Here is a 24,384-nt window from a genome sequence, read left to right as displayed (position 1 = left end):
TTCCCAATACTCACAGGAAACTCCCACACTCAGCAATGAACTGCAGCGCGGCTGTGAACGACCATGGAACAAGAACATATTAACAGAGCACTTTAGAGTTGTTTTAAAGGACTGTAGCGAACAGGGAAAGGAATATGGCATCGTTGCCTTGAGCACATTCAACGGGGATGACATCAAACTGCTTCACAGCGAGGCAGGGAATTCCAGAGACTCACAATCCTTTGCAAGAAGCTCATGCTCAACTCAGTCCTAAATCTGTTCTTCCTTACTTTGAAGCTATGGTCCCTACCTGCCTCTGTGTTATCTGTCCCCTGCATAATTTTACATGTTTCTAGAAAGATCCCTCAGCCAACATTTCAAATTCTAATAAATACAGTCTGCTCATCATCCAGGCCTCCCAACTCCAGAATCAACCTAGTTAAACTCCTCAGCACCCACACCAGTGCCAATACCTCCTTTCACAAGTCAGGAGACCAAATCTGTAGACAATACTTCAGGTGTGTCCTCAACAGCAACCTGCACACCTGCAGCACATCCCCTCTGTTTGTCAACTTCATCCCTTCAGTCATGACAGAGAATATTACATTTTTCTTCTTAATCACCTTCAGCAACTGCAAATCTACCGTTTTTGTGGTTGGTGGACAAAGACACTCAGATCTCTCTGCACATCAGCATACTGAAATGCTTTCTAATTTAAATAATAGCCCATGTATGACCTCACACTTAGCAACTTGGGCTCTATCTGCCAGACATTGCTCACTCACTTTTCTATATACATCCGCAGACTTCCAGTATCCTCTACATTTTGCTCTGCAACTCATCTTAACGTCAATTGTGAGCTTTAATACTCGTCCCCATCTCCAAATTATTGTGAAGAATTCACCATCAGACACCACGACCCGTTGCTCCCACTGTCCTTGAAGAAAAAAATTCGAGTAGCCCCCTGATTTGAAGAATACGGCTATTTAAATGGTATTCGACTGGTTTTAGCTTCCTGTAATGCCGTCAAATTTGATCTGATCAAGTACAGCGAGAAGCTGCTCCAAATTTAAAGCTAGTAAATATGAAGCGGGATGGGAGGACACAACGTGTTTTCCAGAGCCCCATTCACATCACTACGTTCCGTCCCCCAGCACAGGACCCTCAGCTCCTCCCAGCCTGTTTTATCATTACTAAATCAACCACCCACAACTACCCACTGTACACCGACACAGACACACACACACACACACACACACACACACAGACACACACACACACACACACGCACGCGCGCGCACACACACACACACTCAGATACACACACAAGCAATACTTTAGTGTTGGATGCTTTCTCTTTTTCATTTGCGACCCATGCTGGTGCTGATTTAGTTTGTTTGCAAATATGTCCACCCGTTCTACGTGTCAGAAACGGTAGTCCACGTCTCGCAGGTATGCAGCAGAATAAGTGCTGTTGCAGCTAATTCACAAAGCACTTTTCACATGCCATTTCCTTCACTGAATTCCTGATTCAGCGAGTGAACGATGAACGACTTATGACAATTCCATTTTCCAGCTCGGTGTTCTCTCATCAGCGGAACAATCTCACCGCTACCACCTTGAAACAAAGTTCTGCCTTCCTCACAAGCGATTCAACAAATCTCTCATCCCAACAGTCTTCTCCAAACAAATCAGTTAGAAGCTTTTGTTTTCTCTAAAAAGAGACACAACCTGCGAGAATCTCACGGACTCAAAAATAAAATTAAGAAAGGCACCAAGAAGGATATATACTGAAAGCACCATGGAAGTGGTCTGAATGGAAGCAGGTGAATAATATTTATACAGTGTAGGGGTGTTTTTTTGTATATTGTACAATATTATAAAACTGAGCAGTAGTCTGAAACACGTTTATGCTTCTTTTAATGAAGTTTTTGAGCCTCAATCCCGCTTCTGAAAGTTGTTTAGACTAGGTTAGAAAATGACATCATAGTAATACCACGAGATGAGTAATCCAAAGGCTCAAGTCTTTGTTTTGGGGATAAGGGGTTGGTTTGTCAACATTGTAAAGTATTGAAATTTGAACTGAAATTTAAAAAAAAAATAGGACCGATGATTTTCCCATTCGATTCACCATTCTGTTTGAAGGAATTTGATCAAGAATTTTTCATACATTTTGGTCTACGTAACCGTTGGTTCCCATTTATCCAACAAAAACAAACAGGCTCACCTCCGATGTAAGAACTATCAAACAGCTTAACAGAGACTTTATTAATAGCTGACGGCCCAAATTTATTGCTTCTGATTCGAACGGCCTGTAAGGGTTAGTAATAATCAATGTCTAATTGATAGATAACCTGACGCAATGAATTATTTTTATGAATGTGAACTTGATCAGTCAATGCAATTTGTTCGTACATTTGGGTTTTGGCTGTCCTTATCTTTTTGTGCCAATGTTTTTGTACTGACAGAACAGAAGATGTTTGAAGGTTTTTTTGAATGTGGCATTGCACAGTGCGTAGCAAGCTGGGTTGATAGTACTGTTGATATAAATAATCCAGTTTCCAATGTTCCAAATGATGTGGGTGATGCAGGTTGGACAGAAGGTAGTAATGATCACCAAAACAAAGTATGGAGTCCAGGTGATGATAAATGCCAGAATTATAGCCAGGATTGTCCTAGTTACCGTTTCCTCACGGTTCACAGCTACTTTCGTAATAATTGCAGGTTTCTTGATCATTGTAATGACCTTACCATTTGTTCTGAATTCTGGGTGATGCCAATTCATGTTGCTACTACCAATTGTTACACCTACCGCGCTGCCAATGCAGCCATTAATTTGAGGGCTGCTGACGATGTTCACACAAGGAACTCTCACGGAGTCCATCACAACCTGGCTTTGTGTGGCAGATGTCGTTGCATTCTCTTCGAATGCTTCTTCCTTTTTTTGAGTCGGTGGTGCAAAACCAAGAGAATTTGACTCAGTGAAGACCTCCTTCTTTTCCCCTTGCCCCCTTTTCTCAATTGCCATTCCAGCTGTTAATTTGACATTTTGTGTTTGGGCATGGAACAACCTATCAGAAGAATTCGTTGCTTTGTTATTACATGGTTTCAACATTGTGGCCTTCCATCGAGTGGGAGAACCAAAACCCTTGTTTGGTTCAGATGCTTTTTGAGTCCCCTTTATTCGACTCTTGCTGGCACAAGATATACGTGCATATAAAGTCACCATGATTGTAACAGGGAGATAGAAAACAGCTGAAATAATGAATAAAGTGATAGCTGCATTTGAGAAGAGCTGTGGGTAACACTCACCCTCAGGAACAGTTCTCTTGTTGACAATGAACTGCCACAGAACAATGGCAGGTGCCCAGAGGAAAAATGACACGACCCAAGCAGATGCTATCATTATCCCTGCAATCTTACGTGTCTTCCTTACCGGGTAACTAAGGGGTTTTGTCACACAGAAGTACCAGTCAAAACTGATAATAAGAAGATTAATGCCAGATGCAGTATTTACAACATAATCTACAACAAGCCATAAATCACACAAAATCGGTCCCATAGGCCAGTAACCAAATGCGGTGTAAATGGTGAATACATTCATAATGAACACACCAAGAATCAAATCAGCACAAACTAAGATGAAAAGAAAGTAATTGTTAATAGTTCGCAACTGTCTGTTTGTTTTGATAGAGATAATAACCAAAATGTTTCCAATAATGGTCATCAAATTTATGGATCCAGTAATAATCACGATGATGATCACTTCGAATATTTTGTATAAACTTCCACTTTGAGTATCAAGCAAGTTAGTTATATTAGTGAGAAATTCATTTGTCTCCCATGAGCGTGACATCCTTTCACTTTGATGTGTAATTAGCACTGCCAAGAGCAAAATGTGGAAAGTAATTATAACGTGAAGAGCAATAATTAGGGAACAGATGTCAGACATATTAAAATAATAAGACACCTTTGAGTTAATTGCAGCTTAAGTGGCTGGATGATAATGAAAAGATTTCTTCAAAGCTTTTAAAAACTTTAACACAATTTCCAGCAGGCTGCGATTATCATTTTGATTTATCTCATAGGTCACTTTTCGCTCTGCAAATTATAATCGAACAGTTAACCCCAAGTGCCAAATTGATTGGGGATTTTATGAATCACATTGTCGGCATATCTGAGGATATAATTCTATTGACCAAAGAATTCTAAGTAAGTCATGCCTGAAAGAAGGAAACAATTTAAAACGAGAATACTCTCCTCCTTTGCTTTTGATTATGCTCGATTTTCAAGACATTAAATTCGCAGAAATGCTGAAAATCTAGATTACCCTGAGAAAAATTGCAATAACAAATGCATTCATGTTATCCTTCCCTGACAAAACAAAACGGTGAAAAGAGACAAAAACAAACAGCTGCAAAGAAGAGCCCACGAGATTTATCTCTGACAGAGGAGATGAATTTCAGATCGAGCCTCTTGTTCAGGTTGTGCAAACTTCAAAAGGTATCTCTGACAAACATAATACTATTATACTCACTGGATCAGTTTTATTTTCTTTCCAACTATTATGGCTCTTAAAAGTTTTGAGATTACAGTATGAATCCATGACTGACAATGTTTTACTTCATGAAGAAAGCTGAAATTTAAAAGTATGGAATGCATCCTCAGAGTTGGCAATGACATAGTCATCCATTGAACTTCTGCTTGGACTGAATATACAAGCAGCTCACTTGAGTTTATTTCTTTTGTGCGTGCTGGAAGCATAGCTAGCTTGTTGGGAGCACAGGTTTTATAAGTTTACTCATACTGATCTTACTTTTAGAGTCCAAACAAATACGTGATATTTAACTTCTAGAATTAGCACGAAGTCTCAACATCTTCCTTAGCTTTTGTTTTCAATTCTTACCCAGATTAGTTGCACCACAGTTATGTTCAGTTTACTGTGGCAGGAGATGTTAGGTAATTTATGAAATGACATGAAATAATTGCAGTATTTTCCAGAAAAAAAACTATTATCGTACTGTTTCTCTCTGTAATTACTGTGTGGTAACTCAGTATTTTCAACATTGTTGACATACTTCACTCCAGTTTTTAATATTTATTGGATATTGTGTCACACACATTTCAGAGGAGGCTATACATTGTTACCTTTCTATGAAGAAATGATGCTTTGACTCGATTCACCACTTCAGACCAGTCTATTGATAACTCAGTATTAGAAACTTCACTGTTGGTTTGAAGGCAAAATCGGTAATATTAACAATAAAGGGGAAGAATTTTCTGCAGCAGAATCCACAACCCGTGATTTGAATTATCGTCCTCCTCAATGTGTGTGCCTTATTGCATTTTCTTTAAAAACGTAGCATGTCGGTATCACTATTGTGAAAAGAAATGTAACTTTTTGTTAAATTTGTCGTCCGTGCTTCTTGCGCTTTAGCTTCCACGAGAGGGGTAACATCTAAACGTTGGCCTTAATCACCCTGTAATGGAATTTTAAGTTGGAATGATTTGATAGTTTTACTTGCTGTCTTTGTAATTGATGCGTCACTTAGAAGACATGGTTATTGGGAGGGCAACATGCCCAGAGGCTGAGTGAGTATTTCTGGATATCTTGTTTTTTAAGGTGGGAATGCCCTCGTAATTATTGTTTTAAATTAAATTTTAGAGTAAAAGTCAAAGTATCACCTGGAACTTAAAAAAAGGCGTAAGAACAGGATAATGGTCTCTTGGCTATCAATCACTTAAACTGTCGATTGCAGTCCTAGAAATTAAAACTAAATGGCTCACGCATCGCTACAAAAGAAAGAGATTATTAAAGCGCCTGGTCAGCAAGGATGGAAGCTCGGCCTGAGAAAGACACCATCCGATTGAATGAGGCTCTGAGTACATGTCTGAATTGTTTCAAAATGGAAATTCATTGTAGTGGTGATTAAGAGTCGCTTCAATAAGTAATGTGTACAGAGAAGTTAGTTTAGTGTAATGCAAAATGATGGTTCGTTATTTTCTTCTGTACACTTTCAACATGTACACTGGTTGGCTCAAAAATTATGCCAGGAACTCTATTCACATTGCTTCCATTAGAAAGTATTCACATACAAAATAAAGCAGCTGTTCGAGATTTCTTTTTCTGTTGTTGTTGCTTTGATTTGAGATTCTAGTCATTGTGTTGTATATTCTGATTGAAGACCAGGCAGGAAAGTGGAACGGAGACTGAGATGAGACCAACCATGATCAAATCAAATGAGAAGGAGGTCTTAAGTGGTTGAGTTGACTTTTCCTGCTCCGAATATGTATATTTTTAAAAATTTTATGAATTGGGAAAATAATGATTTTAAGAACATAAACAACGAAGAACCTTGCGACAGTGGTGTGCCTATTAAAAGAACTTTACCAAGACTTTTTGCAAGTGGTGGACGCACAACGTTTTTTTCTTTCAGATGTTGAAATTGTACCAACCTCCAATACTTCCTCTGGCAGTTTGTTCCATACATACACCACACTCTGCATGAAACATTTGCCCCTCATGTCCCTTTTATATATTTCAACTCTTATCTTAAACCTATACCCTCTCACTTTGGATTCTCCTATCCTGAGAAGTGACCGTGATTCTTCATTCTATCCATGCCCCTCATGATTTGTAAAATTCTATCAGGCCACCCCTCAGACTCTGATGCTCGAGGGGAAAGACCCCCAATCCATTCAGTCTTTCCCTTTGGCTCAAACTCTCCAACCTTACAAACATCTTTGTAAATCTTTTCTGACCCCTTTCAAGTTTCACACTGTTTTTCCTATAGCTGGTAGACCAGTTGTTGGCAAGCTGATATGAAGCATGTGTAGAGACTGAATCCAGCTAGGAAGATACAGCAGGTTGTTTTGTGGTGCGGTGACTAGTGATCACTGTTAACTTCTGCACACCAACAACTACGTGAATGTTCCAAGGCAGCTCAGTAGCATTTGGATGAGAACAATGTACAGCAAGTCTCTCAGACCTCGGAAGGGGAGGTATTGTCCATCTTTCTGTCAGAAAATAAAACAAAATGAAGCTTGAAGGTATTCAATTCAGTTTCCCTCGCCACTTGTTTTAAGCTGTATATTTTAATAAACAAGCACTAGACATTCTAAGTCTGTGAACTGCTTTCACACTGCCCCTGTGAGAAAGCAAACAAAAGCTGAGGAAGTGAAATCACCAGAAAGCAAACCCTATCAGGAAAAGGATAACATGATGGATCCAACAGACACAACTTCCATCCGAATGAATCAAGATTTTTGTCTACGTCTATTGTCTTTGAGAGTCTGGAAATTTCACAACAAAGTTGGAAATTTAACCAGTAGAGTTATTTATTGATATTCGATTGTTTTTTTTCTGCAGCTAAAACCCATTTATTTCCTATGAGAAATAAGTATTATGAAATACAAACACCTAGTTCATGCTTTCTGTTGAAGTGCTTCCAAACTGATTAAGGAGGTTTGTGCATTTTATTTAACTCGATTACTTTGTTGTGATGACTGTAGAAAATGTGGGAATTGCTTCCAGTGCTCTACTATAATAACTGAAACACATTTGTTGGGGTCGGGGCGGTGCGGGAGGCGCGGTCGGAGCTAAACAGCGCCACAGTTCATATTCTACATTTGTGCCAATTTGCTAGGTAGAAAGTTTGAAGCTGACTTGCAATCAAAATTTAGGGAGCCATTGGAAAACCAACAAGCAGCAATCAAATGCTGTAATTCCTAACTTACTGCCAAAAATACATGCAAGTAAATATAGAATTACTAGCATAAGGCACACGAGAGCGAAGGTGAAACTGTGGTGCAGCAGAGAGTGCTGTAGACTCCTGGAGAACTAAACGAATTCTGGTGAAGGTGACACCAATACAGGTTCGACTTTTTACTCCTGCAAAGGACTGACGCAGATTTCCTTGCATCAACATTTACTATTGCTGTTGGCTTCGCCAAAAACAAAAAAAAACGCGAGTTTGCATGAGTGAGGGATGCAGGACAGACTATACAACAAGGATACCAGCACCAAAAGAAAAAGGTCCGGAATGCAGATAAATATTGCTTTGAAAATAATAAGTTAAATAGCTGAACTAAAAATTTGGAGAACCATTTACATTTTGGCAAGAATACTACTTGGTCAAATAGGCTTGAGTCAAAAGTTTGGTGCAACATTGACACTGTCAAGATAAATTCTCTCAAACACGAAAAGTAGAGCAAATGAATTGAGTCTCCACAAGTAACAATGAAATAGATATTAACATGAAGACAAAACCAATAAATGTGCTTATGTAGTCAACCAGTTAGAACACATGGTTGAGAACTAAAACAGAGAAAACATGCTCAAGTTTCTGCTCAGATTCTGCTTGTGGGACACAGTGGCTTAGTAGTTAGCTGTGTTGCCTTACAATGCTAGGGACCCATCTTCAAATCCACCATTAGGCAACTGTGTATGTGGAATTTGCATGTTCACTTCTGTATCTGCATGGGCCTTTCTCCCACAGACCGAAGATGCCCCCGTTAGGTTGATTGGCCGTGCTAAATTATCCAGGGATGTGTCATTTGGGTGCATTGCCCATGGGAGACACATTGTGGTGGGGCAGCTGGACCTGGCTGGGATGCTCTTCGGAGGTTTACTGTGACCTTCTTGGGCCAAAGAGTTTTATTTGACAGTGTAGGGATTCTATGTGCAGAGGTAGTTAAAAATCAAGCATGAGAAGCACATGGGGTATATTTAAACAAATAAAAACGACAGAGAGATAACAGACAAATAGAAAGTTTTCCGGAAGTAAGCGAATAGTAAAAGTTCAGTCACAAAATTTAAGCTGAGGATGTATGGATGGACAAGTCAAACTTATTTTCCATAACAAAAATGTCTGGAGACAATACACTGGGAAAGAGTTCATCGTTACAGTGACACATATGGTTAATTAAAGAAATTCAACATGGACATCTTGTGAGTAAATCATTTTAACTAAATTTCTGGAGATCTTTTGAGGATATAACATAAAGTGTTGCAAATGGAGTTTTGAAAAGGTGTTGACGCAGTTCTAATGAGCAAACTTTTTAGCAAAGTTATAGCTTATGGAATAACCAGGACATTAGAAAGGTAAGTAACAAAAAGCTTGAGTGACAACAAATGGAGGATAATGTCATTTAGATACTACTCCAGTTCGATGAAAGTTTGAAGTAGAGTTTAGAAGTCGATATTCAAATCATACTTCAGTGATTCATAGCAATCTAGATCTGATAGTGAAGTTTTATTCTGCACTTCAAACTACATTGTTTTTTCCCCCCAGATGTGTTAGTTTAATACGTCTATTCGGTCAAAGTGTAATGGGATAGCCACATAAAATGCCAGGTGAGATCCTTTAAGCAGCTTTCAGCTCAGTAACTATTCAAAAAGTACAGGAGCTGCCTTCTTACTGGAATGTCTTTCAGTCTCTAACAACAATGGGCCATGAATCAAAGACGAAGGACGCAGTGAATCAGATTGCACAGTCAGTGGCTGCATGAAGCAGGATTGCTCAGATATTATATACAGATGGAGTGTAGGAAAACTAAATATTTCTGATGAATAATAGAAATGTGCTTCAAAATTCAGTGAATAATAGCAAATAACATGTTTGCCACTGTTGTGGTTGTCAGGTAACATGTAACATAATGAAAGGCCACCCTTTCTCCGAGATAGGATTAAAGCTATCAAACATTAACTGCAAGGAAGATATAAATATGAGCGTTATATACCCATTAACCTTCGCATTTCATTTCAAATAATGTTGACAGTATCAATTAATAACTATACCAATATGAGTTTGCTTAAAATACTATTATTGGTGGTAAAATTAAGTGCTACTCTGCTCAGCACATTTTAAATGCTAATTTATTGGTTCTCTGTTGTCACGGAAAGATTGAGGATACGGACAGTAAACATTTCGATACAAAAATGATATGCATAAAACAAAAGTGGGCATGTTCAAATCAAAGGTCAGTCTCCTGATGTTGCTGAATGATTTGAATTGATGCAAGACTTGAATGTGTTTGAATCATCTTCCTACAGCTTTTTTCCACATTCACCAATCCAACCCATATATAGTTTGGGACAAGATTTTGTATCTCAGAATCAAAAACAAGAGTCACTAGACTAGCAATATTAACTCTGATTTCTTCTCACTGATGCTACTAGACCTGTGCTGTTTTACCAGGCATTTATATATTTCTTTCAACAGCAACACTTGTCAAGAGAGGAAATGCTTCTACGTTTATGAAATTTCCTGTCGATTATCTGATAATTCAGCATAGACCAACTAAGAAAGCAAACGTAAATAAAAAGCAAAACCACCTGTTGGAACAACATAGATGTTAAGATGTCAGTAACCCCAGCATTATAATATATATCACTAAATTCTGCAAAACCTGTCTCAAAGCAAGAAGAAACGAATTAGTTTTCAAGTCTATTCTCTATTGCACAACATTGGTTTTGCATAGTAATTCAAGATCGAGAAGCAATATAGATTTTGTGGGGTAAATGCAAAAAGTAGGCTGGCGTTAGTGGGACGAAGAAGGCGATGCAAATTTGGGCACGTGAACACTGTTGACGGTCGACGTATTTGCAATGATATGCCATTGATGAAGGTAATTCAGATCCAGGAATCACAGTGCATTCAAAAATCAGATTGGAGAATATATTCAAATGATACCTGAAAGTCCTCAACGTGGAAATTTCCAATAGATGATTGATATAAACTGTCGCAGTGTGAGCATACAGACATATGTAACTGTGACATCTTTGCCTCAGAAGGGCAAAAGCAGACGCCAGCCTTTTAAATTGTGATCATCTGAAGTCAATGGAAGCGGCTCACCACATTAGTGACAATTAAGACAGAATTTGCTGTTGCAGAGTCAACAACTCAGTCAATTAAAATTCCCACGTCAGTCGATATCGTCGGCTGGAAACAAAAGTCTGTGCTTGCATTTCCATCATCTCCTGCAGATGGATAGTAGCCGAGTTGAAACCATATCCAATTGTGCCTGTGGCCGTATTATGTGCTGAATGTAACGACTATTATTCGTTGGGGACAACAATTGCACGAAAAATAATATTTGAAATTAATTAATGCACAGGAAAATTGATTGGGGGAGAATCAGAAGAATGGTTGCTATGGTCTTTTCCACTGAAAAGTGGTGAAATTTACAAATGTTAAAGATGACAAATTGGCAGGAATAAATGAGAACGCGTTCCAGTGAAACATAATCAGTGGCATTGACTGAGAGATGGATCAACATAGGTCGGCTGCACAGAACTCACCGGTCACGAATCAAAACTTGCAAAACAGATCACTGAATTGCAATTGGTTGTATCAAATAAGGCTTGGGGAATACTTCATATTTTTTTCCTCTATAATCGAGAAACTGAAGGAGTGACTTAAAGTCAAGAATGTTGTAACATCTATCTGTAATAAATCTGCACAGGTCAATTACCAAATTCTGGGCCTTATTGTATGCAACTGACAGAATCGGGTTTCCGAGTTCTAATGTGTGTTAGATTTCTGATTTTTGATTGACAGTCACAGGGAATCATCATTTGGAGAAAGAGTTAAATTTGGAGATTTAACATTCACTGAGTTCAGAATGAATGCAATGTCGATCAATATCAATGAAAATGAAGCATTGGCAGATACTGACAAAAATACCTTCACCGAATAAACTTATTTTCTGGATTCAATGTCTGGAAACGAATGGAATAGATATTCAGTGAGGTCCGTTTTGTTGTAGAAGTTGTTTGTACTAACTTACTGGGAACGCCAACAACGGCAAGGAGAGGACGGTAAACCTTTTCTACTGCAAAGTTGAAATGATTTGCAACCCCACAGTTCATTTATGGGCTGCAGCTTACTTCTGTGTCAGAGTTGATCCTTATGCTGACACTGAGAAGTAAAACACACTTCATTACTAACTTATCAATAGAGAGTGTAATTCCCAGTCGCACCGTTCTGTTCCGTGGAGACCAAAACTAATTACGTCACTGAGCAAGAAAGTTCAGTGAACCCCTTTCTATCTGACATTTCACAGCATATATTTTAGCTGAGTGAAATTTGTGCCAGGCATATTTTTAAATGGCAGGCATAAATGTTTCTGTATAGTTCAAATGTATTTTCTAGCATGAAATGAGACGTCAAAGCTTGAAAATTCACCAAACAATATTTACATATTCACTACACATAAAATGCCATTGGATTTCATTTCTCAGCCACACTTGTCTCAATACCTCGCACTCAGCACACGCCTTGACCTGTGATCTAGAGTTAAGAATTCTCCGTTAAAAACTCTTTTGTCTTTGCATTCTAAACCTTCGACATTTGTCCATATTTTGATCATCATTTTATTTAAACGTTAGCTGGACTTGAATATACGGAATGAACGAAAATTGGTTGCGCGCTATTCATGAAAGTACATGTCAAAAATACAAGGAAACTTCAGTGAACTGGCCTGTTGTGTGAAAGGAGTCAAGTGATTTTCTTTTAAGTCCAGGAACGCGAGAGTTAAAAATGTTTGGGCCTCAAAATAAAAGAAGAAACTATACAATCAGTGAGGGGTTGCTGAGAAGCATAACAAGGCAGCGGAACAATGGTGCGTATGTTCCATTGAATTCTTTTGAAACAGGTACGGTGGTCAAAAGGCAGATGCCAAATGTTAACCTGGGGCCTTTCGCATACTCACATTACACACTCTTGACTCAACTTTGCATTCAATCTTAAATATAATCGTGTTTTTACTTATCTGACTTATTACGTCTTGGTTTCTTTGTTTCCTTTTTTGCATCAGTTTTCACTTTTGGACTGGAACAGTTCTTGGTTTCTCCATGCAAACGTCCATCTCTTCGTTTTTAATTGTCAAGTTTCCCATTCCTTTGCACAGGTATCATGCATGTTTTTTTTTATGTTGTTTGATATTTGGTATCCTAAATTGTAGAAATAACTGCACAGAGGCAAGTATCGCATCACCAAGTTCCCTCCATTTACTTGTGCATAATACACTGGCTGCCACCGGCCAGTTCAGAGTCAATGAGCGGCTTCCAGTATCTGCATTCCTTACTGTCTCTAGCTCGCAATCAGTCCACCAGAATTGAGAAGGTCGTTAATCACCTGCTTATATCGGACGGCCCGGCCCTCCTGGTTACCCGGATGAACAACCCCAATCATCAACAGCCATGTGGGTACAATCGCTGCAGTTGTATACCTGACATTTCTTTGTTGATTTATTTGTACATTCTCTTTAGTTTCACTTGCATAATGGGTATCAGATTGGCCTGAACCATTAACTAGGTAGTCGGGTGAAATGCAGTGGGTCGAGCACATCTTAAAGACAGGAAAATGGTGAAGGGAATTTGATACAATTATGAAGTTCTTGTTATCCATCACAGGTCAAGGATTGTGATGAGTAAGGGATATTGAGACACACATAGTTGAGAAATGAAGTCCAGAGGCATTTTATGCAGTGAATGTGTAAACATTGCTTAATGCATTTTAAAGTTTTGACTTCACCTACTTTACACTCGAAAATATACTTGAACTATGCATAAACATTTCTGTCCTGTGGTAAATTGATAATTTAAATAAAATGAATTATTCAACAAATAATTGATTACTTTTGTTATTCCTTTATGTAATCTGACCATCTCGGGCCAACATTTTCTTTCCATCCCAACGTAAACTGGAGAAAGTCTTTTGATTTTCCCTTTTTGCGCAGATGCTATCCATAAAGTGAAATAAAAGAATAAGACAAGAGCAATCGAAATATTGACGGATAGTGTCATTTTTCTCACCAAAGATTAGTAGCGTGTCTTTGGGGGAATGAGGGGATTCCGGTCAGGTGGCAGAGGAAGCAGGATTCAATCTGTTTGATCCCCAATCTCGATGAGATAGACTTTGCAGCTTCTTTCCCCACGATGTTCCATTAAAAAAAATCTTAATGATACGACATCAGAAATTATATAGAGTACGAGTAACAGCATTCTCATTTATGACGATCTGGATAACATGATTTGTAGCTAGAAACAAGGGGAGTTTTACATAACATGCATCATGATGATGTATGTTGCATACTCATTCAAATATTTGCTCTTATATTCTATTTGTTCTGGTAATATTGTGGTTCACACGTGAGCATTAGAGATTTAAGACCCCCACCCCCAAGACCCCCCCGCCACTAAAAAAAAGGAATGGCTGAATATCTGATGCTGCAGTGAAGATTACGATTTCTCATTGAGAAGTTACGCGAATTCCCTGGCGATGATGATTCGCGAAGAGTAACACACAAGAACTGCAAACAGTTTAAAATTATGCATAAGGTCCAAATATGAAGATCTTGATGATACAAAAATTAGTGCCACTGAAATGGAATCTGAAAAAAAAATGTTGAAACTCGGAATGAGAGACGATCGGTTTAGCGTGTTTGAAAATGATCAGAAATACAACATTGCCTGCAAAACGACATTCGGGCTGGAAAGCGTATGGAAGAATGAAGAATGGAGCAATGAGTGCAACAGGAAATTTAAATGAAGAGTTAAATGAAACATACTTTGAAATTAATCATGACTCAGAACTATGCAGTCTTTGTTACTTTTTGTTTGTAGAGTAATGCGAAAGGTAACAGATATTTAGAACAAATAACAATTGATTTCAAAATTTATTAGGGTGCTGTAACAGGTAACTACAAAATTGCTTGATTATCAGCAGTCCAAGTAAATTTATACTCAACCAAAAAGTATGTGTTGTAAAATGTACGCAAGGTGAAAGAGAACAAATCCCTTGGTCCACACAAGTAAAGTTCAACAGCTTGAAGTGAACAATGAGGAGTGTTACAAATATATCATGAAGCGTTTTTTTAACAAGTTAATGATGACAATTTGATTTATATTAATGTACTGAGAGAAATATTAAATAGAGTCAGTGAATTAGCTCGACAACATCAGAAGGTGGCACAGAGTCTTATGGAGCAAGAAGCAGATAAGAAACCTAAAATTCGAGTATTTGCCTGTTGGCATAAAGTATTGGTACCATTACCACTGGTAGGAGACCTCTTAAAAGTAAGCTATAGTGTTCTCTACCAGATGGAGAAGAAGTTGAGTTTGATGAATTATCTGGTAAAGCCGCAAGATAGAAAGAAGCTGCATTGGGTATATCATGAGGTTGAAGTAGGGAATGTTGTTCCTACAAAACATCATCCCGACAGCTTAAATCTCTTCAAGCCACACAGACACAGACAAAAGTGAAAGTGATGCTGCAAGAAGGCAGAATCAAGCCGAGTCAAAGTGAATGGAGTTTACCAATCGTGTTGGTTCCAAAGCCTGATGGTACTCGAGAGTTCTGCGTAGATTATTGGAAGGTCAACACCATCACTAAATCGGGCTCATGCCCAATTCCAAGGCGAGAAGACTGTGTGGGAAAAAAAATGGACAATCAACTTCTATTATCAAGTTGGAATTATTCCGTGGTTACTGACAAGTACCTTTGTCAGAGAGAGCAAAATAAGTTTCCGCATTTGTAACTCCAAATGGGCTGTATCATTTTAAAGCAATGTCCTTTTTCATGAATAATGCGCCTGCCACAATTGGAAAACTTATGAACAGAGTTGTGGCAAAATTGAATAATTGGTGCTGTCTATTTAGATGATATCATGATCGTTAGCCATTCACGGAAAGATCACATCGTGTATTTGGCAGAGTTGTTTGAAAGACTGCAGGAGACAAATCAGGTTAGATCAAAAACTGAATTCACGAGGGCAGAAGTGATGTTCTTATGATATAACATCGAACATGGAAGGATGAACCCAAGGGACATAAAGATGAAGGCAATCAACGAATTTCCAAGATCATCCTCTAAGAAAGAAGTACTTTGATTTTTGGGACTGTGCGGATTCTACCAGAAGTTTATGATGAAATTAGTGTGGTGGTGCCACTGACTGATTTGTGAAAGAAGAACATAATATTTCGGTAGGCAGAACAATGCTAGGAGCCATTTGAGAATTTAAAAGCTGTATTAACCATTGCATCAGCGTTACCTACACCAAATTTCTCAAAACCTTTTAAAGCCACAATCAATGCCAACGACAATGGGATGGAGCTATGTTGATGCAGAAGGATGATGGAGGGATCGAACAGTCATTTGGATATTTTTTGAAGAAGCTCAATATTCACCAGAGAAAATAGTCCACTCTTGAAAAACAATGTTTGTGTTTTGTCTTAGCCTTAGAAGACTTTAAGGTTCGTGTTACAAACAATATTTTGGAGACTATTGTGTGGACATACTACAAACTTCTTAATTTTTTGTATAAAATTGAGGATAAAATTATGAGACTATATCATTGGAGTTTTATTTTAGAGGTTTTTACTTGACAAATGGTTGGAGGGTGGAAAAAATGTTTTTGCAGATGCATTATTGTGAGGTTAAAGACGATGTGAAGATAAGATACAACCAATGCTGTACAGTTTTATGGATATATGAATTTGTATGAAAGATATAAGCTTAGAGCACTGAACTATGTATTTCATGGTATTACTGCTCAGATTTAGTAAAATAAAAATCCACCTTTTCATAATTATGATTGTTTTCTTAAGGTTGGCGGTGTTACAAAATTGGGCAGAGTAATTGTGAAGTGGAAAGCAGAAGTTAAAATGTGTGATAAACATAAGAGATTTGTGCTTTGTCTGCACTGAGATTTTTTAAAAATGTATGTCTGTGAGCAGAAGTTGCCAGTGCAGAGGGCCTAAAAATGTGGTGTAGTTGCATCAAAATAAATAAAAGCCTTAGAAGTGGCAGGCATAACAGTAGTCTTGTCTTGAAGTTGTGTGTTATCTGCTCAATCTTAGCACATTCTCCTCACCTGACGAATTCCTCTTCTACCTCCCCACTTCCTCGACAATACACATCCTTCCACCTACCTTTGTGTCATCTGAAAACTTAGCTAAATTCTCCTCAGCTTCTTTCAGACGTTTTCAGACGTTAATGAATAAATTGAATCGTTGTGGTCCCAACACACTGACCCTTCAGAACTTCACTAGTTGCAATCTGAAAACAGACCCCATTATCCCTACTCTCTGCTCTCTGCCAGTCAGCCAATTCTCTATCTATGCCAGTGCCTTTTTCCCTAACTCGATGGACTCTTACTTTATTTAGCAGCCACCTGCGCAGCCCTTTGTCAAAAGCTCTCTGGAAATCCAATTACATCATCTCCATTGCTCTTTGTCTGACTTGCTTGTCATCTCCTAAAATAACTGCAAGAGATTTTTCAGGCATCACCTCCCCTTGACGAAGCTGTCCTGACTCTGGTCTACTTTACTAGGCTCTTCCAAGTTCTCGGGAATCTCATCCTTCATTATGGACTCCAAAACCCTATCAGCAACTGAGGTCAGGCTAACTGGCCTACATTTTTCTGTATTGTGCCTGCCTTCCTGCTTCAAAAGGTTTGTCATATGAGCCATTTTCCACTCTGCTGTCCTGGTACCTAACTCCAATGATTCTTGAAAGTACACCACCAATGAATCTAACATCTTTTCCTTTCCTTCAGGAGCCTGGTGTGAAGTCCATCTGACCCGGGTGACCAATCCACCTTCAGATATTTCAATTTCTTAACAACTTCTCCTTCAGGATACAATTATTTTCAAATTTGCTCTTGAAGTTATATTTTGCAATTGGTTTCTTCCAACCTGAAGATGAATGCGACGTATCTACTCAGTTCCACTGCCTATATTCTTCTCCATGTCAATTTCTCTAACCTGATTTTCCAATTATCCAGTGCCCATCATTGTCTCACTTTTTATCTTTTCCGTAGTAAAAACAAACTGTTCTTTTTTAATCATGCAATACATGGCATGACTCTCATATTTCATCTTCTAAACACTTAATTTTTTTGATTATCTTATCCTCGGGGCTTTTATGAGGGCTGCCAACTCCTTCAGCTTCGAATTACTTTTCCCACATTGTATGTTTTGTCTTCTGAATTGAAGCCATCCCCAGACTTTCTCCAACCTTATTGTGTTTTAAACTTATCGTCAGGGAGTTTTTTAAGGCTGCTGAATCCTTCGGCTTTGAACTACTTTTGCCGCGTTGTATGTCTTGTCTTCTGAATTGAAGCTGTCCCAGATTTTCCTTTTCAACCATAACTGTCTGATATTCTATTGCGTCTTTCAGTGTTCACATCTCCAACACTGGAGATTGCCCCAGGGAAAATCTATTTTGCTGAATTTGTTCATGGCAAGGGTGTTTTTTTGTGGATGCTGCTAAACTGGAACAGTTAATACATATACATATATAGTATATTGTTTTATTAACTTAGCCAACAGAGTAAAACTAGAGTAAAACAACTTCCATGTTTCTGTTGTAATTCAATGGTTTTGACACAATTTAGAGTGTTTTGCATAATGTAATGGTAGACTGGTGGAATCACATTTCGAACACAGTACCTCAAAACTTGCAATGAGGTCAGATAAAAATTACATGTCTAGGCTATCACCTTGATGTATTTTGATGGGGTTTTTGTCTGGTGCATAACAGATTAGAGGCTCTTTCGAGTTCAGATTCTCTAAATCCATGTTGGGTGCACGATATTTGGACTCAAAGGCAATAAGTGGTGAGTGTTGGAGTTCTGAATTTCGTTGGTTTAGTCAGGTGTGTTGTTTTTAATAATGGTTTGATCAGAACCCAAGTTTCCTGTGTGAGTGAGAACTGACTTGACGTGGTTGGCATAAAATGAGTATGGCAAGGCTTTGGGAAGTGGCAGAGCAGCTGAATTTGAGTTCCGTTCAGTCCACAATGAAAAGGGTGATAATTGCAATAATTGCTCACAATTTCCCATTGCCAGAAATGCAATCAGAATAACTGGCAATTTCAAAAATTGAATGGCAAATGAAGCAAGTTGAGGAGATGTGAAAACAAAAGAGCAAGAGATAATTACAGCAAAACTAAGGGCAGAAGAATGTAATCAGCTGAAATAGTAAAAAGAAATGAAACAGTCTGAGTTACAATTGAAATACTTAGGAAGGGAAAAAGGGAGAACTTTCAACTTCAGAAGTTGGAACTGAAAAGTGTAAGTGAACGAAAAATAGCAGATACAAATATAAAAATGGCGGTAGTGATGACGCGGACAGTGATGAATAGGAAACACAACGTAGACAAAATTCTGTTGGGAGTCTGTTTAAGAATGTCCACGCCTTGCCTAATTCGATGAGAAAAACGTAAAATCCTTTTTATTTAACTTGAGAAAGTATCTAAACAAATGAAATTGCCACCAGCCATGTCAGTATTGGTGATTCAAACAAAGTTGGGAGATAGAGCTAGTGATGTGTTAGCATCACTATGAGAAGAGGTATCCAAGGAGCATGTCTAATGCTTTCGGAATTTCAAGAAGGAACCTGATTAAACGTACATAGAGTTTGAAAGATCAGGCAAAGTGCGTTCGACGAGTAGATAAGGGCAATGAAATATCAGACATACAACACTTTCATGGGGATGGTCAGTTTGGAGGAGTTCAAAAATTCACTTCCTGAAATAATGAAAATTCACGCAGAAGAGAGCACAGTTGAACCTGCAAGATCAACAGCAGAAATAGCAAATTATTATGAGTCAGTTCTTAAATCAACATTTGGCTTCAGACGTTAATTTCATTTTGTAAGAGATAAAAATTAAGAAAAAATAGAAGTCCTCAGGTGATAACAGAAAAGGAGTCCCCAGTGAAAAAAGCAATAACAGTTTACCATATGTTACGAAGGAGAACCATACTGGGGCGGGATTTAGGTGTGAGGATGGAAGAGAAGTTTAGGGCTTCAGGTGGTTTCGCTGTGTTAAAGACGAACATATGAAGTCACAGAATAAAGCAAAGGCGTTGAGAAAATGGATGTGGGAAAACAGAATAAAACCATGGCTTTTATTTAAATGGTTAAAGATAACACAGGGGAAGTAATTGGTCTGGAAAAGAATGTATGCTTGGTCATGGATTAGTTTAGAAGCAAGGTCTCGATCTGTTTACTGTACATGCTGGTTTGGGTAAGGTTTATTCATATGTCCCAGGTGGAACAAGGAATGACATTAAGATTGCAAGAGATAGCGGAACGAGTCAATCTTTGATGGTGTGAGATGCGGAGACATTTAATTCATAAGGAGCAGTGACAGAAAATGGGGTGATATGTGAAATTGATGATGACAAGAGCAGTGTTCCATTACATAAGGCGAGGTTGGAGAGACCAGTGAAATGTGGTGAAGTAGTGGTAGGAGTGAAAGAGAAATCCTCTATTCCGTGAATAAAGCTTTTCCTCAGCAATGACATAGTTGGATCACAGGTGGAAGTGATACCCACAGTGGTTGAAAAGCCAGTTGAGAATCCGACATCTGAGGTGCTGCAGGAAATATATCGAGTATTTTTCCCATAAGTCTGGTATCCTTGTTACAAAGCCATAGGTGTAAATGTGGATGTGAAATCAGTGAGTAACCGTAAGAAAGTTGAAATTCAGTTATCAGAGGCTATGTTGACTAAATGGTGGAGACAGGTGGAGGAAAAAGCATTGTTTTTTATTTCAGAGAAGTTAGCTGTAGTACAATAGATAAATGAAAAATGTAAAGCAGTTGGATATAAATGAACACACAAGGGAAGAATCTGAATATATCCCAGAATGTTCTGATGATATTCAGGTGGATGTAAAATGGGCAATTCATCAAGGTGTATCAGCATTGGACTGTAAAAAAAAAGGAGGCACCAGACAAATGTAGTCAAGTTTAGTCATTGTAGATCAGCATGGAGTGTATAGTCTCTCGCAGTCAGTGTGGGGTAGTATGGAAACTCCCTGTATAATTGGAATTGTGATCACTCAGTTGCACGAAGTGTTTGATTTAATGCTTACTCCCTGTCAGCATGGTGTGCTTTGCTCAAAGTGTGATGAGTTGCAGTCAGTCTTGGTCAGTAGAGGGAATTGTGGTCATTATTGGTAATTATGGGAATCAATCATGACACCCTGCCAGAATGTGGAAATACAGTTTGGCTGAGTCAACATATGGAATTGGAGTCCTTTTAGGTTAGTTTTGTGGCAAGAGGATTGAGATGATGGTCAGCATGTTCTGATTGTAGCGGGTATGTGTAAGCTGTTCGGGGCACTTTCAGTCGATGTCTGGAATAATATACACCGTGGGTTAGCTTGGGGGTATTTCATCAGTTGCACGCACCGTGAAGGATTTGATGTCAGTTCTCGTCAGCATGTTGGGCTCTGGTTCTTCTCAGTAAGGGGAAGTTTATGATCTGCGAAAGAATGAATGCTTGGTCATGGGTTAGTTTAGAAGCAAAGTCTAGATCTGTTTAATGTATATGCTGGTTTTGGTAAGGTTTATTCATGTGTACAGGAGGAACTGGGAAAGAAATTAAGATTTCAAGAGATAGCGGGACAAGTCATTCTTTGATGGTGAGAGATGCGGAGACATTTAACTCATAGGGAGTAGTGACAGAAAATGGGGTGATATGTGAAATTGATGCAGTCAAGAGCGGTGTTCCATTACATAAGGCGAGGTTGGAGAGACCAGTGAAATGTGGTGAAGTAGTGGTAGGAGTCAAAGAGAAATCCTCTATTCCGTGAATAAAGCTTTTCCTCAGAAATGACACAGTTGGATCACAGGTGGGAGTGATACCCACAGTGGTTGAAAAGTCAGTTGAAGTAAACGTGGGGATGAATGGCCACTCGAAAATATTGAGGCAGCACTTTATTTGCGTTATGGATATGAAATTGGATGGACAGCAGGCATAGTTTTGAAAAAACTTAGAAGTAAAAATTGTTGTAAAGTTAAACTGAGAATAAAAAGAATATCTCTTCACCTGGGTGGACTGGATTCTAAGAAGTTGACACTGCATTTGATCTGACTTTATGCAACCATAGCTTACTCTTCCCATTGAATACACTCGGTAAAACAGAAATGGGATTTTTTTTCTTTTAACTCCAGGCTCAGATGTGACCCCATTTATATTATCAATTCATTTAAACGTGTTGTATATATCAACCAGAGTCGATTTTACTGCAGAGTTTCATGAGCAGACATCTTCTGCTATGTTCATTCATGCCTTTTCTGTAGTAATGTCTTTCTCACTGACATATATAGAATCGACTGTGACTTGGAACAAAATGCTGGAAAATTAATTTTTGCATTGAATTTTGGCAAAAGAACATTTTATTTCCTAAGTATCTAAACTGCTCGTACTTTAATGTAAATATGTAACTATAGGTCAGTTATTGAATTTTAACTTGCAGCCGGTTAGATGGATATATTTAAATTACAGAAAGGTATGGAACTGAGAGAAGGTGACAATACTTACTTAAATAAGCGAACGTCTACATTTTTTTCCCCTCTGTGTTGTTCTTTGCTATCTCAGAGCATAAAAAATGAGTCAGTTCCGTATGGCTAACCACTGAGTTTGACTTTGAGCAGAGTTCGGGATTCTTTGGACGAAATGATGAGAGAGGAAAATAAGAAATTTTCATTCATTTTCTTCTAACTTTATCACAGGTTTTTAGAGTCTTTCAAAGGACACAACAACTTATTTGTGCATATCTAGAAAGTGTTTAAGGTCGATGCAGTTCCAGGCGTACAAATTGATTGCATGTCTAACATAATATATGGAATTAAAGATATTTGACATTTGAATCAAACAACTGAGCAAATAATCTCACTAGATCAGTGCTCAGTTGCAACTTGGCTCCAACTGGGTCGGTCAAATACTCCCAGCGTGCTAGTATGCAGGTTCCAGAACCTGGAGTGTTTTGTAAACGTCAACGTTTCAAAATCAAGGATTTATTAGAGCGTCACGAGTGTATTTCCTGTCAACAACTTTAAAGCCATCCTCATCTCCACCATATTGATCATGCAAACTTGGTAGTGTGAATCCTGCATGTGAATATTGGCAGGAGGGATACCAGCAGAAATAGCGATGGCAGCTAATAGAATGAGAATTGAAGGCTGAAAATGATGGCATGAAAATGTTTGGTGGCATACAGTGCTTTGGTTGGATGGAGGATAGTGGTGACAGTCTCAGGAGGATTAGGGATAACAAGCGACCTGCGAGAAGATGCTGCGGTTTAGCGGCCATTTCCAAATGATAGGTGGAACATCATTAAATTTTGCCTACTTTGAATGTCAGAGGCAGCCTCATGGGACAAAAGAGGACGGCCTTGGAAATGTTCAGCGCTAAATTCATATGCTTCGAACATTTCAATGTGGCTCACAAATTTCACATTGAATGCTGTCCCCACGCAACAAGAAACTCGAACAATTCCCTCACTCATTATTTCAAATTCTAATAAATATAGTCTCATCAGCCAAGCCTCCCAACTCCAGAATCAACCTAGTGAATCTCCTCAGCACCCGCACCAGTGCCAATACGTCCTTTCACAAGTCAGGAGACCAAATCTGCAGACAATACTTCAGATGTGTTGTCAGCAGCAACCTGCACACCTACAGCACATCCCTCCTTGCTTGTAAACTTCATCCCCTCAGCTATGACAGAGAATATTACATTTTTCTTCTTAACTACCTTGAGCAACTGCAAACCAGCCGTTTTTGTGGTTAATGGACAAAGACACTTAGATCTCTCTGCACATCAGCATGCTGAAACTCTTTCTAATTGAAATAACAGTCCACGTACGACCTCACATTTAGCAACGTTGGGCTCTATCTGCCAGGCATTGCCCACTCACTTTTCGATACACATCCGCAGACTTTCAGTATCCTCTCCGTTTTTCTCTGCAACTCATCTCAATGTCAATTGTGAGTTTTAACACTTGTCCCCATTTCCAAATTATTGTAAAGAATTCACCACCAGACACCACGACCCGTTGCTCCCACTCTCCTTGAAGGAAAAATGCGAGTAGCCTCCTGATTTAAACAACAGGACTATTTAAAGGGTATTCTACTGCTTTTAGCTTCCTGTAATGCGGTCTAATTTGATCCGATCAAGTACAGCGAGAAGCTGCTCCAAATTTGAAGCTACTAAAAATAAAGCGGGATGAGAGGACAGGACGTGTTTTCCAGAGCCCCATTCGCATTATGACCTTCCGTCCTCCAGCACAGGAACCGCACGTCCTCCCAGCCTGTTTTATCATTACCAAACCTACCACCCACATCTACATTACCTGCTGTACACAGACACACAGACACACACACACACACACACACATACACACACACACACACACACACACACACACACACACACACACAAGCAATACTTCAGTGTTGGATGCTTTGTCCCTTCCATTTGCGACCCATGCTGGTGCTGATTTAGTTTGTTTGCAAATATGTCCACCCGCTCTACATGTCAGAAACGGTAGTCCACATCTCGCAGGTATGCAGAAGAATAAGTGTTGTTGCAGCTAATTCACAA

General features: G+C 38.8%; 1 protein-coding gene across 1 annotated transcript; it reads right to left on the bottom strand.

Moving 5' to 3' along the window:
* Positions 1 to 2,413: 2,413 nt before the first annotated feature.
* LOC132206214 (muscarinic acetylcholine receptor M2-like) lies at positions 2,414 to 3,835 on the bottom strand. The gene has a single exon (XM_059639519.1). The coding sequence runs from the start codon at positions 3,833 to 3,835 to the stop codon at positions 2,414 to 2,416; it is 1,422 nt and encodes a 473-aa protein (XP_059495502.1).
* Between the last annotated feature and the right edge of the window lie 20,549 nt (positions 3,836 to 24,384).

The sequence above is a fragment of the Stegostoma tigrinum genome, chromosome 34 (genome assembly GCF_030684315.1).
Source record: "Stegostoma tigrinum isolate sSteTig4 chromosome 34, sSteTig4.hap1, whole genome shotgun sequence".
Lineage (NCBI taxonomy): Eukaryota > Metazoa > Chordata > Chondrichthyes > Orectolobiformes > Stegostomatidae > Stegostoma > Stegostoma tigrinum.
Note: the sequence above shows the minus strand (reverse complement) of the source record. Positions and strands in the feature narration are given on the sequence as shown.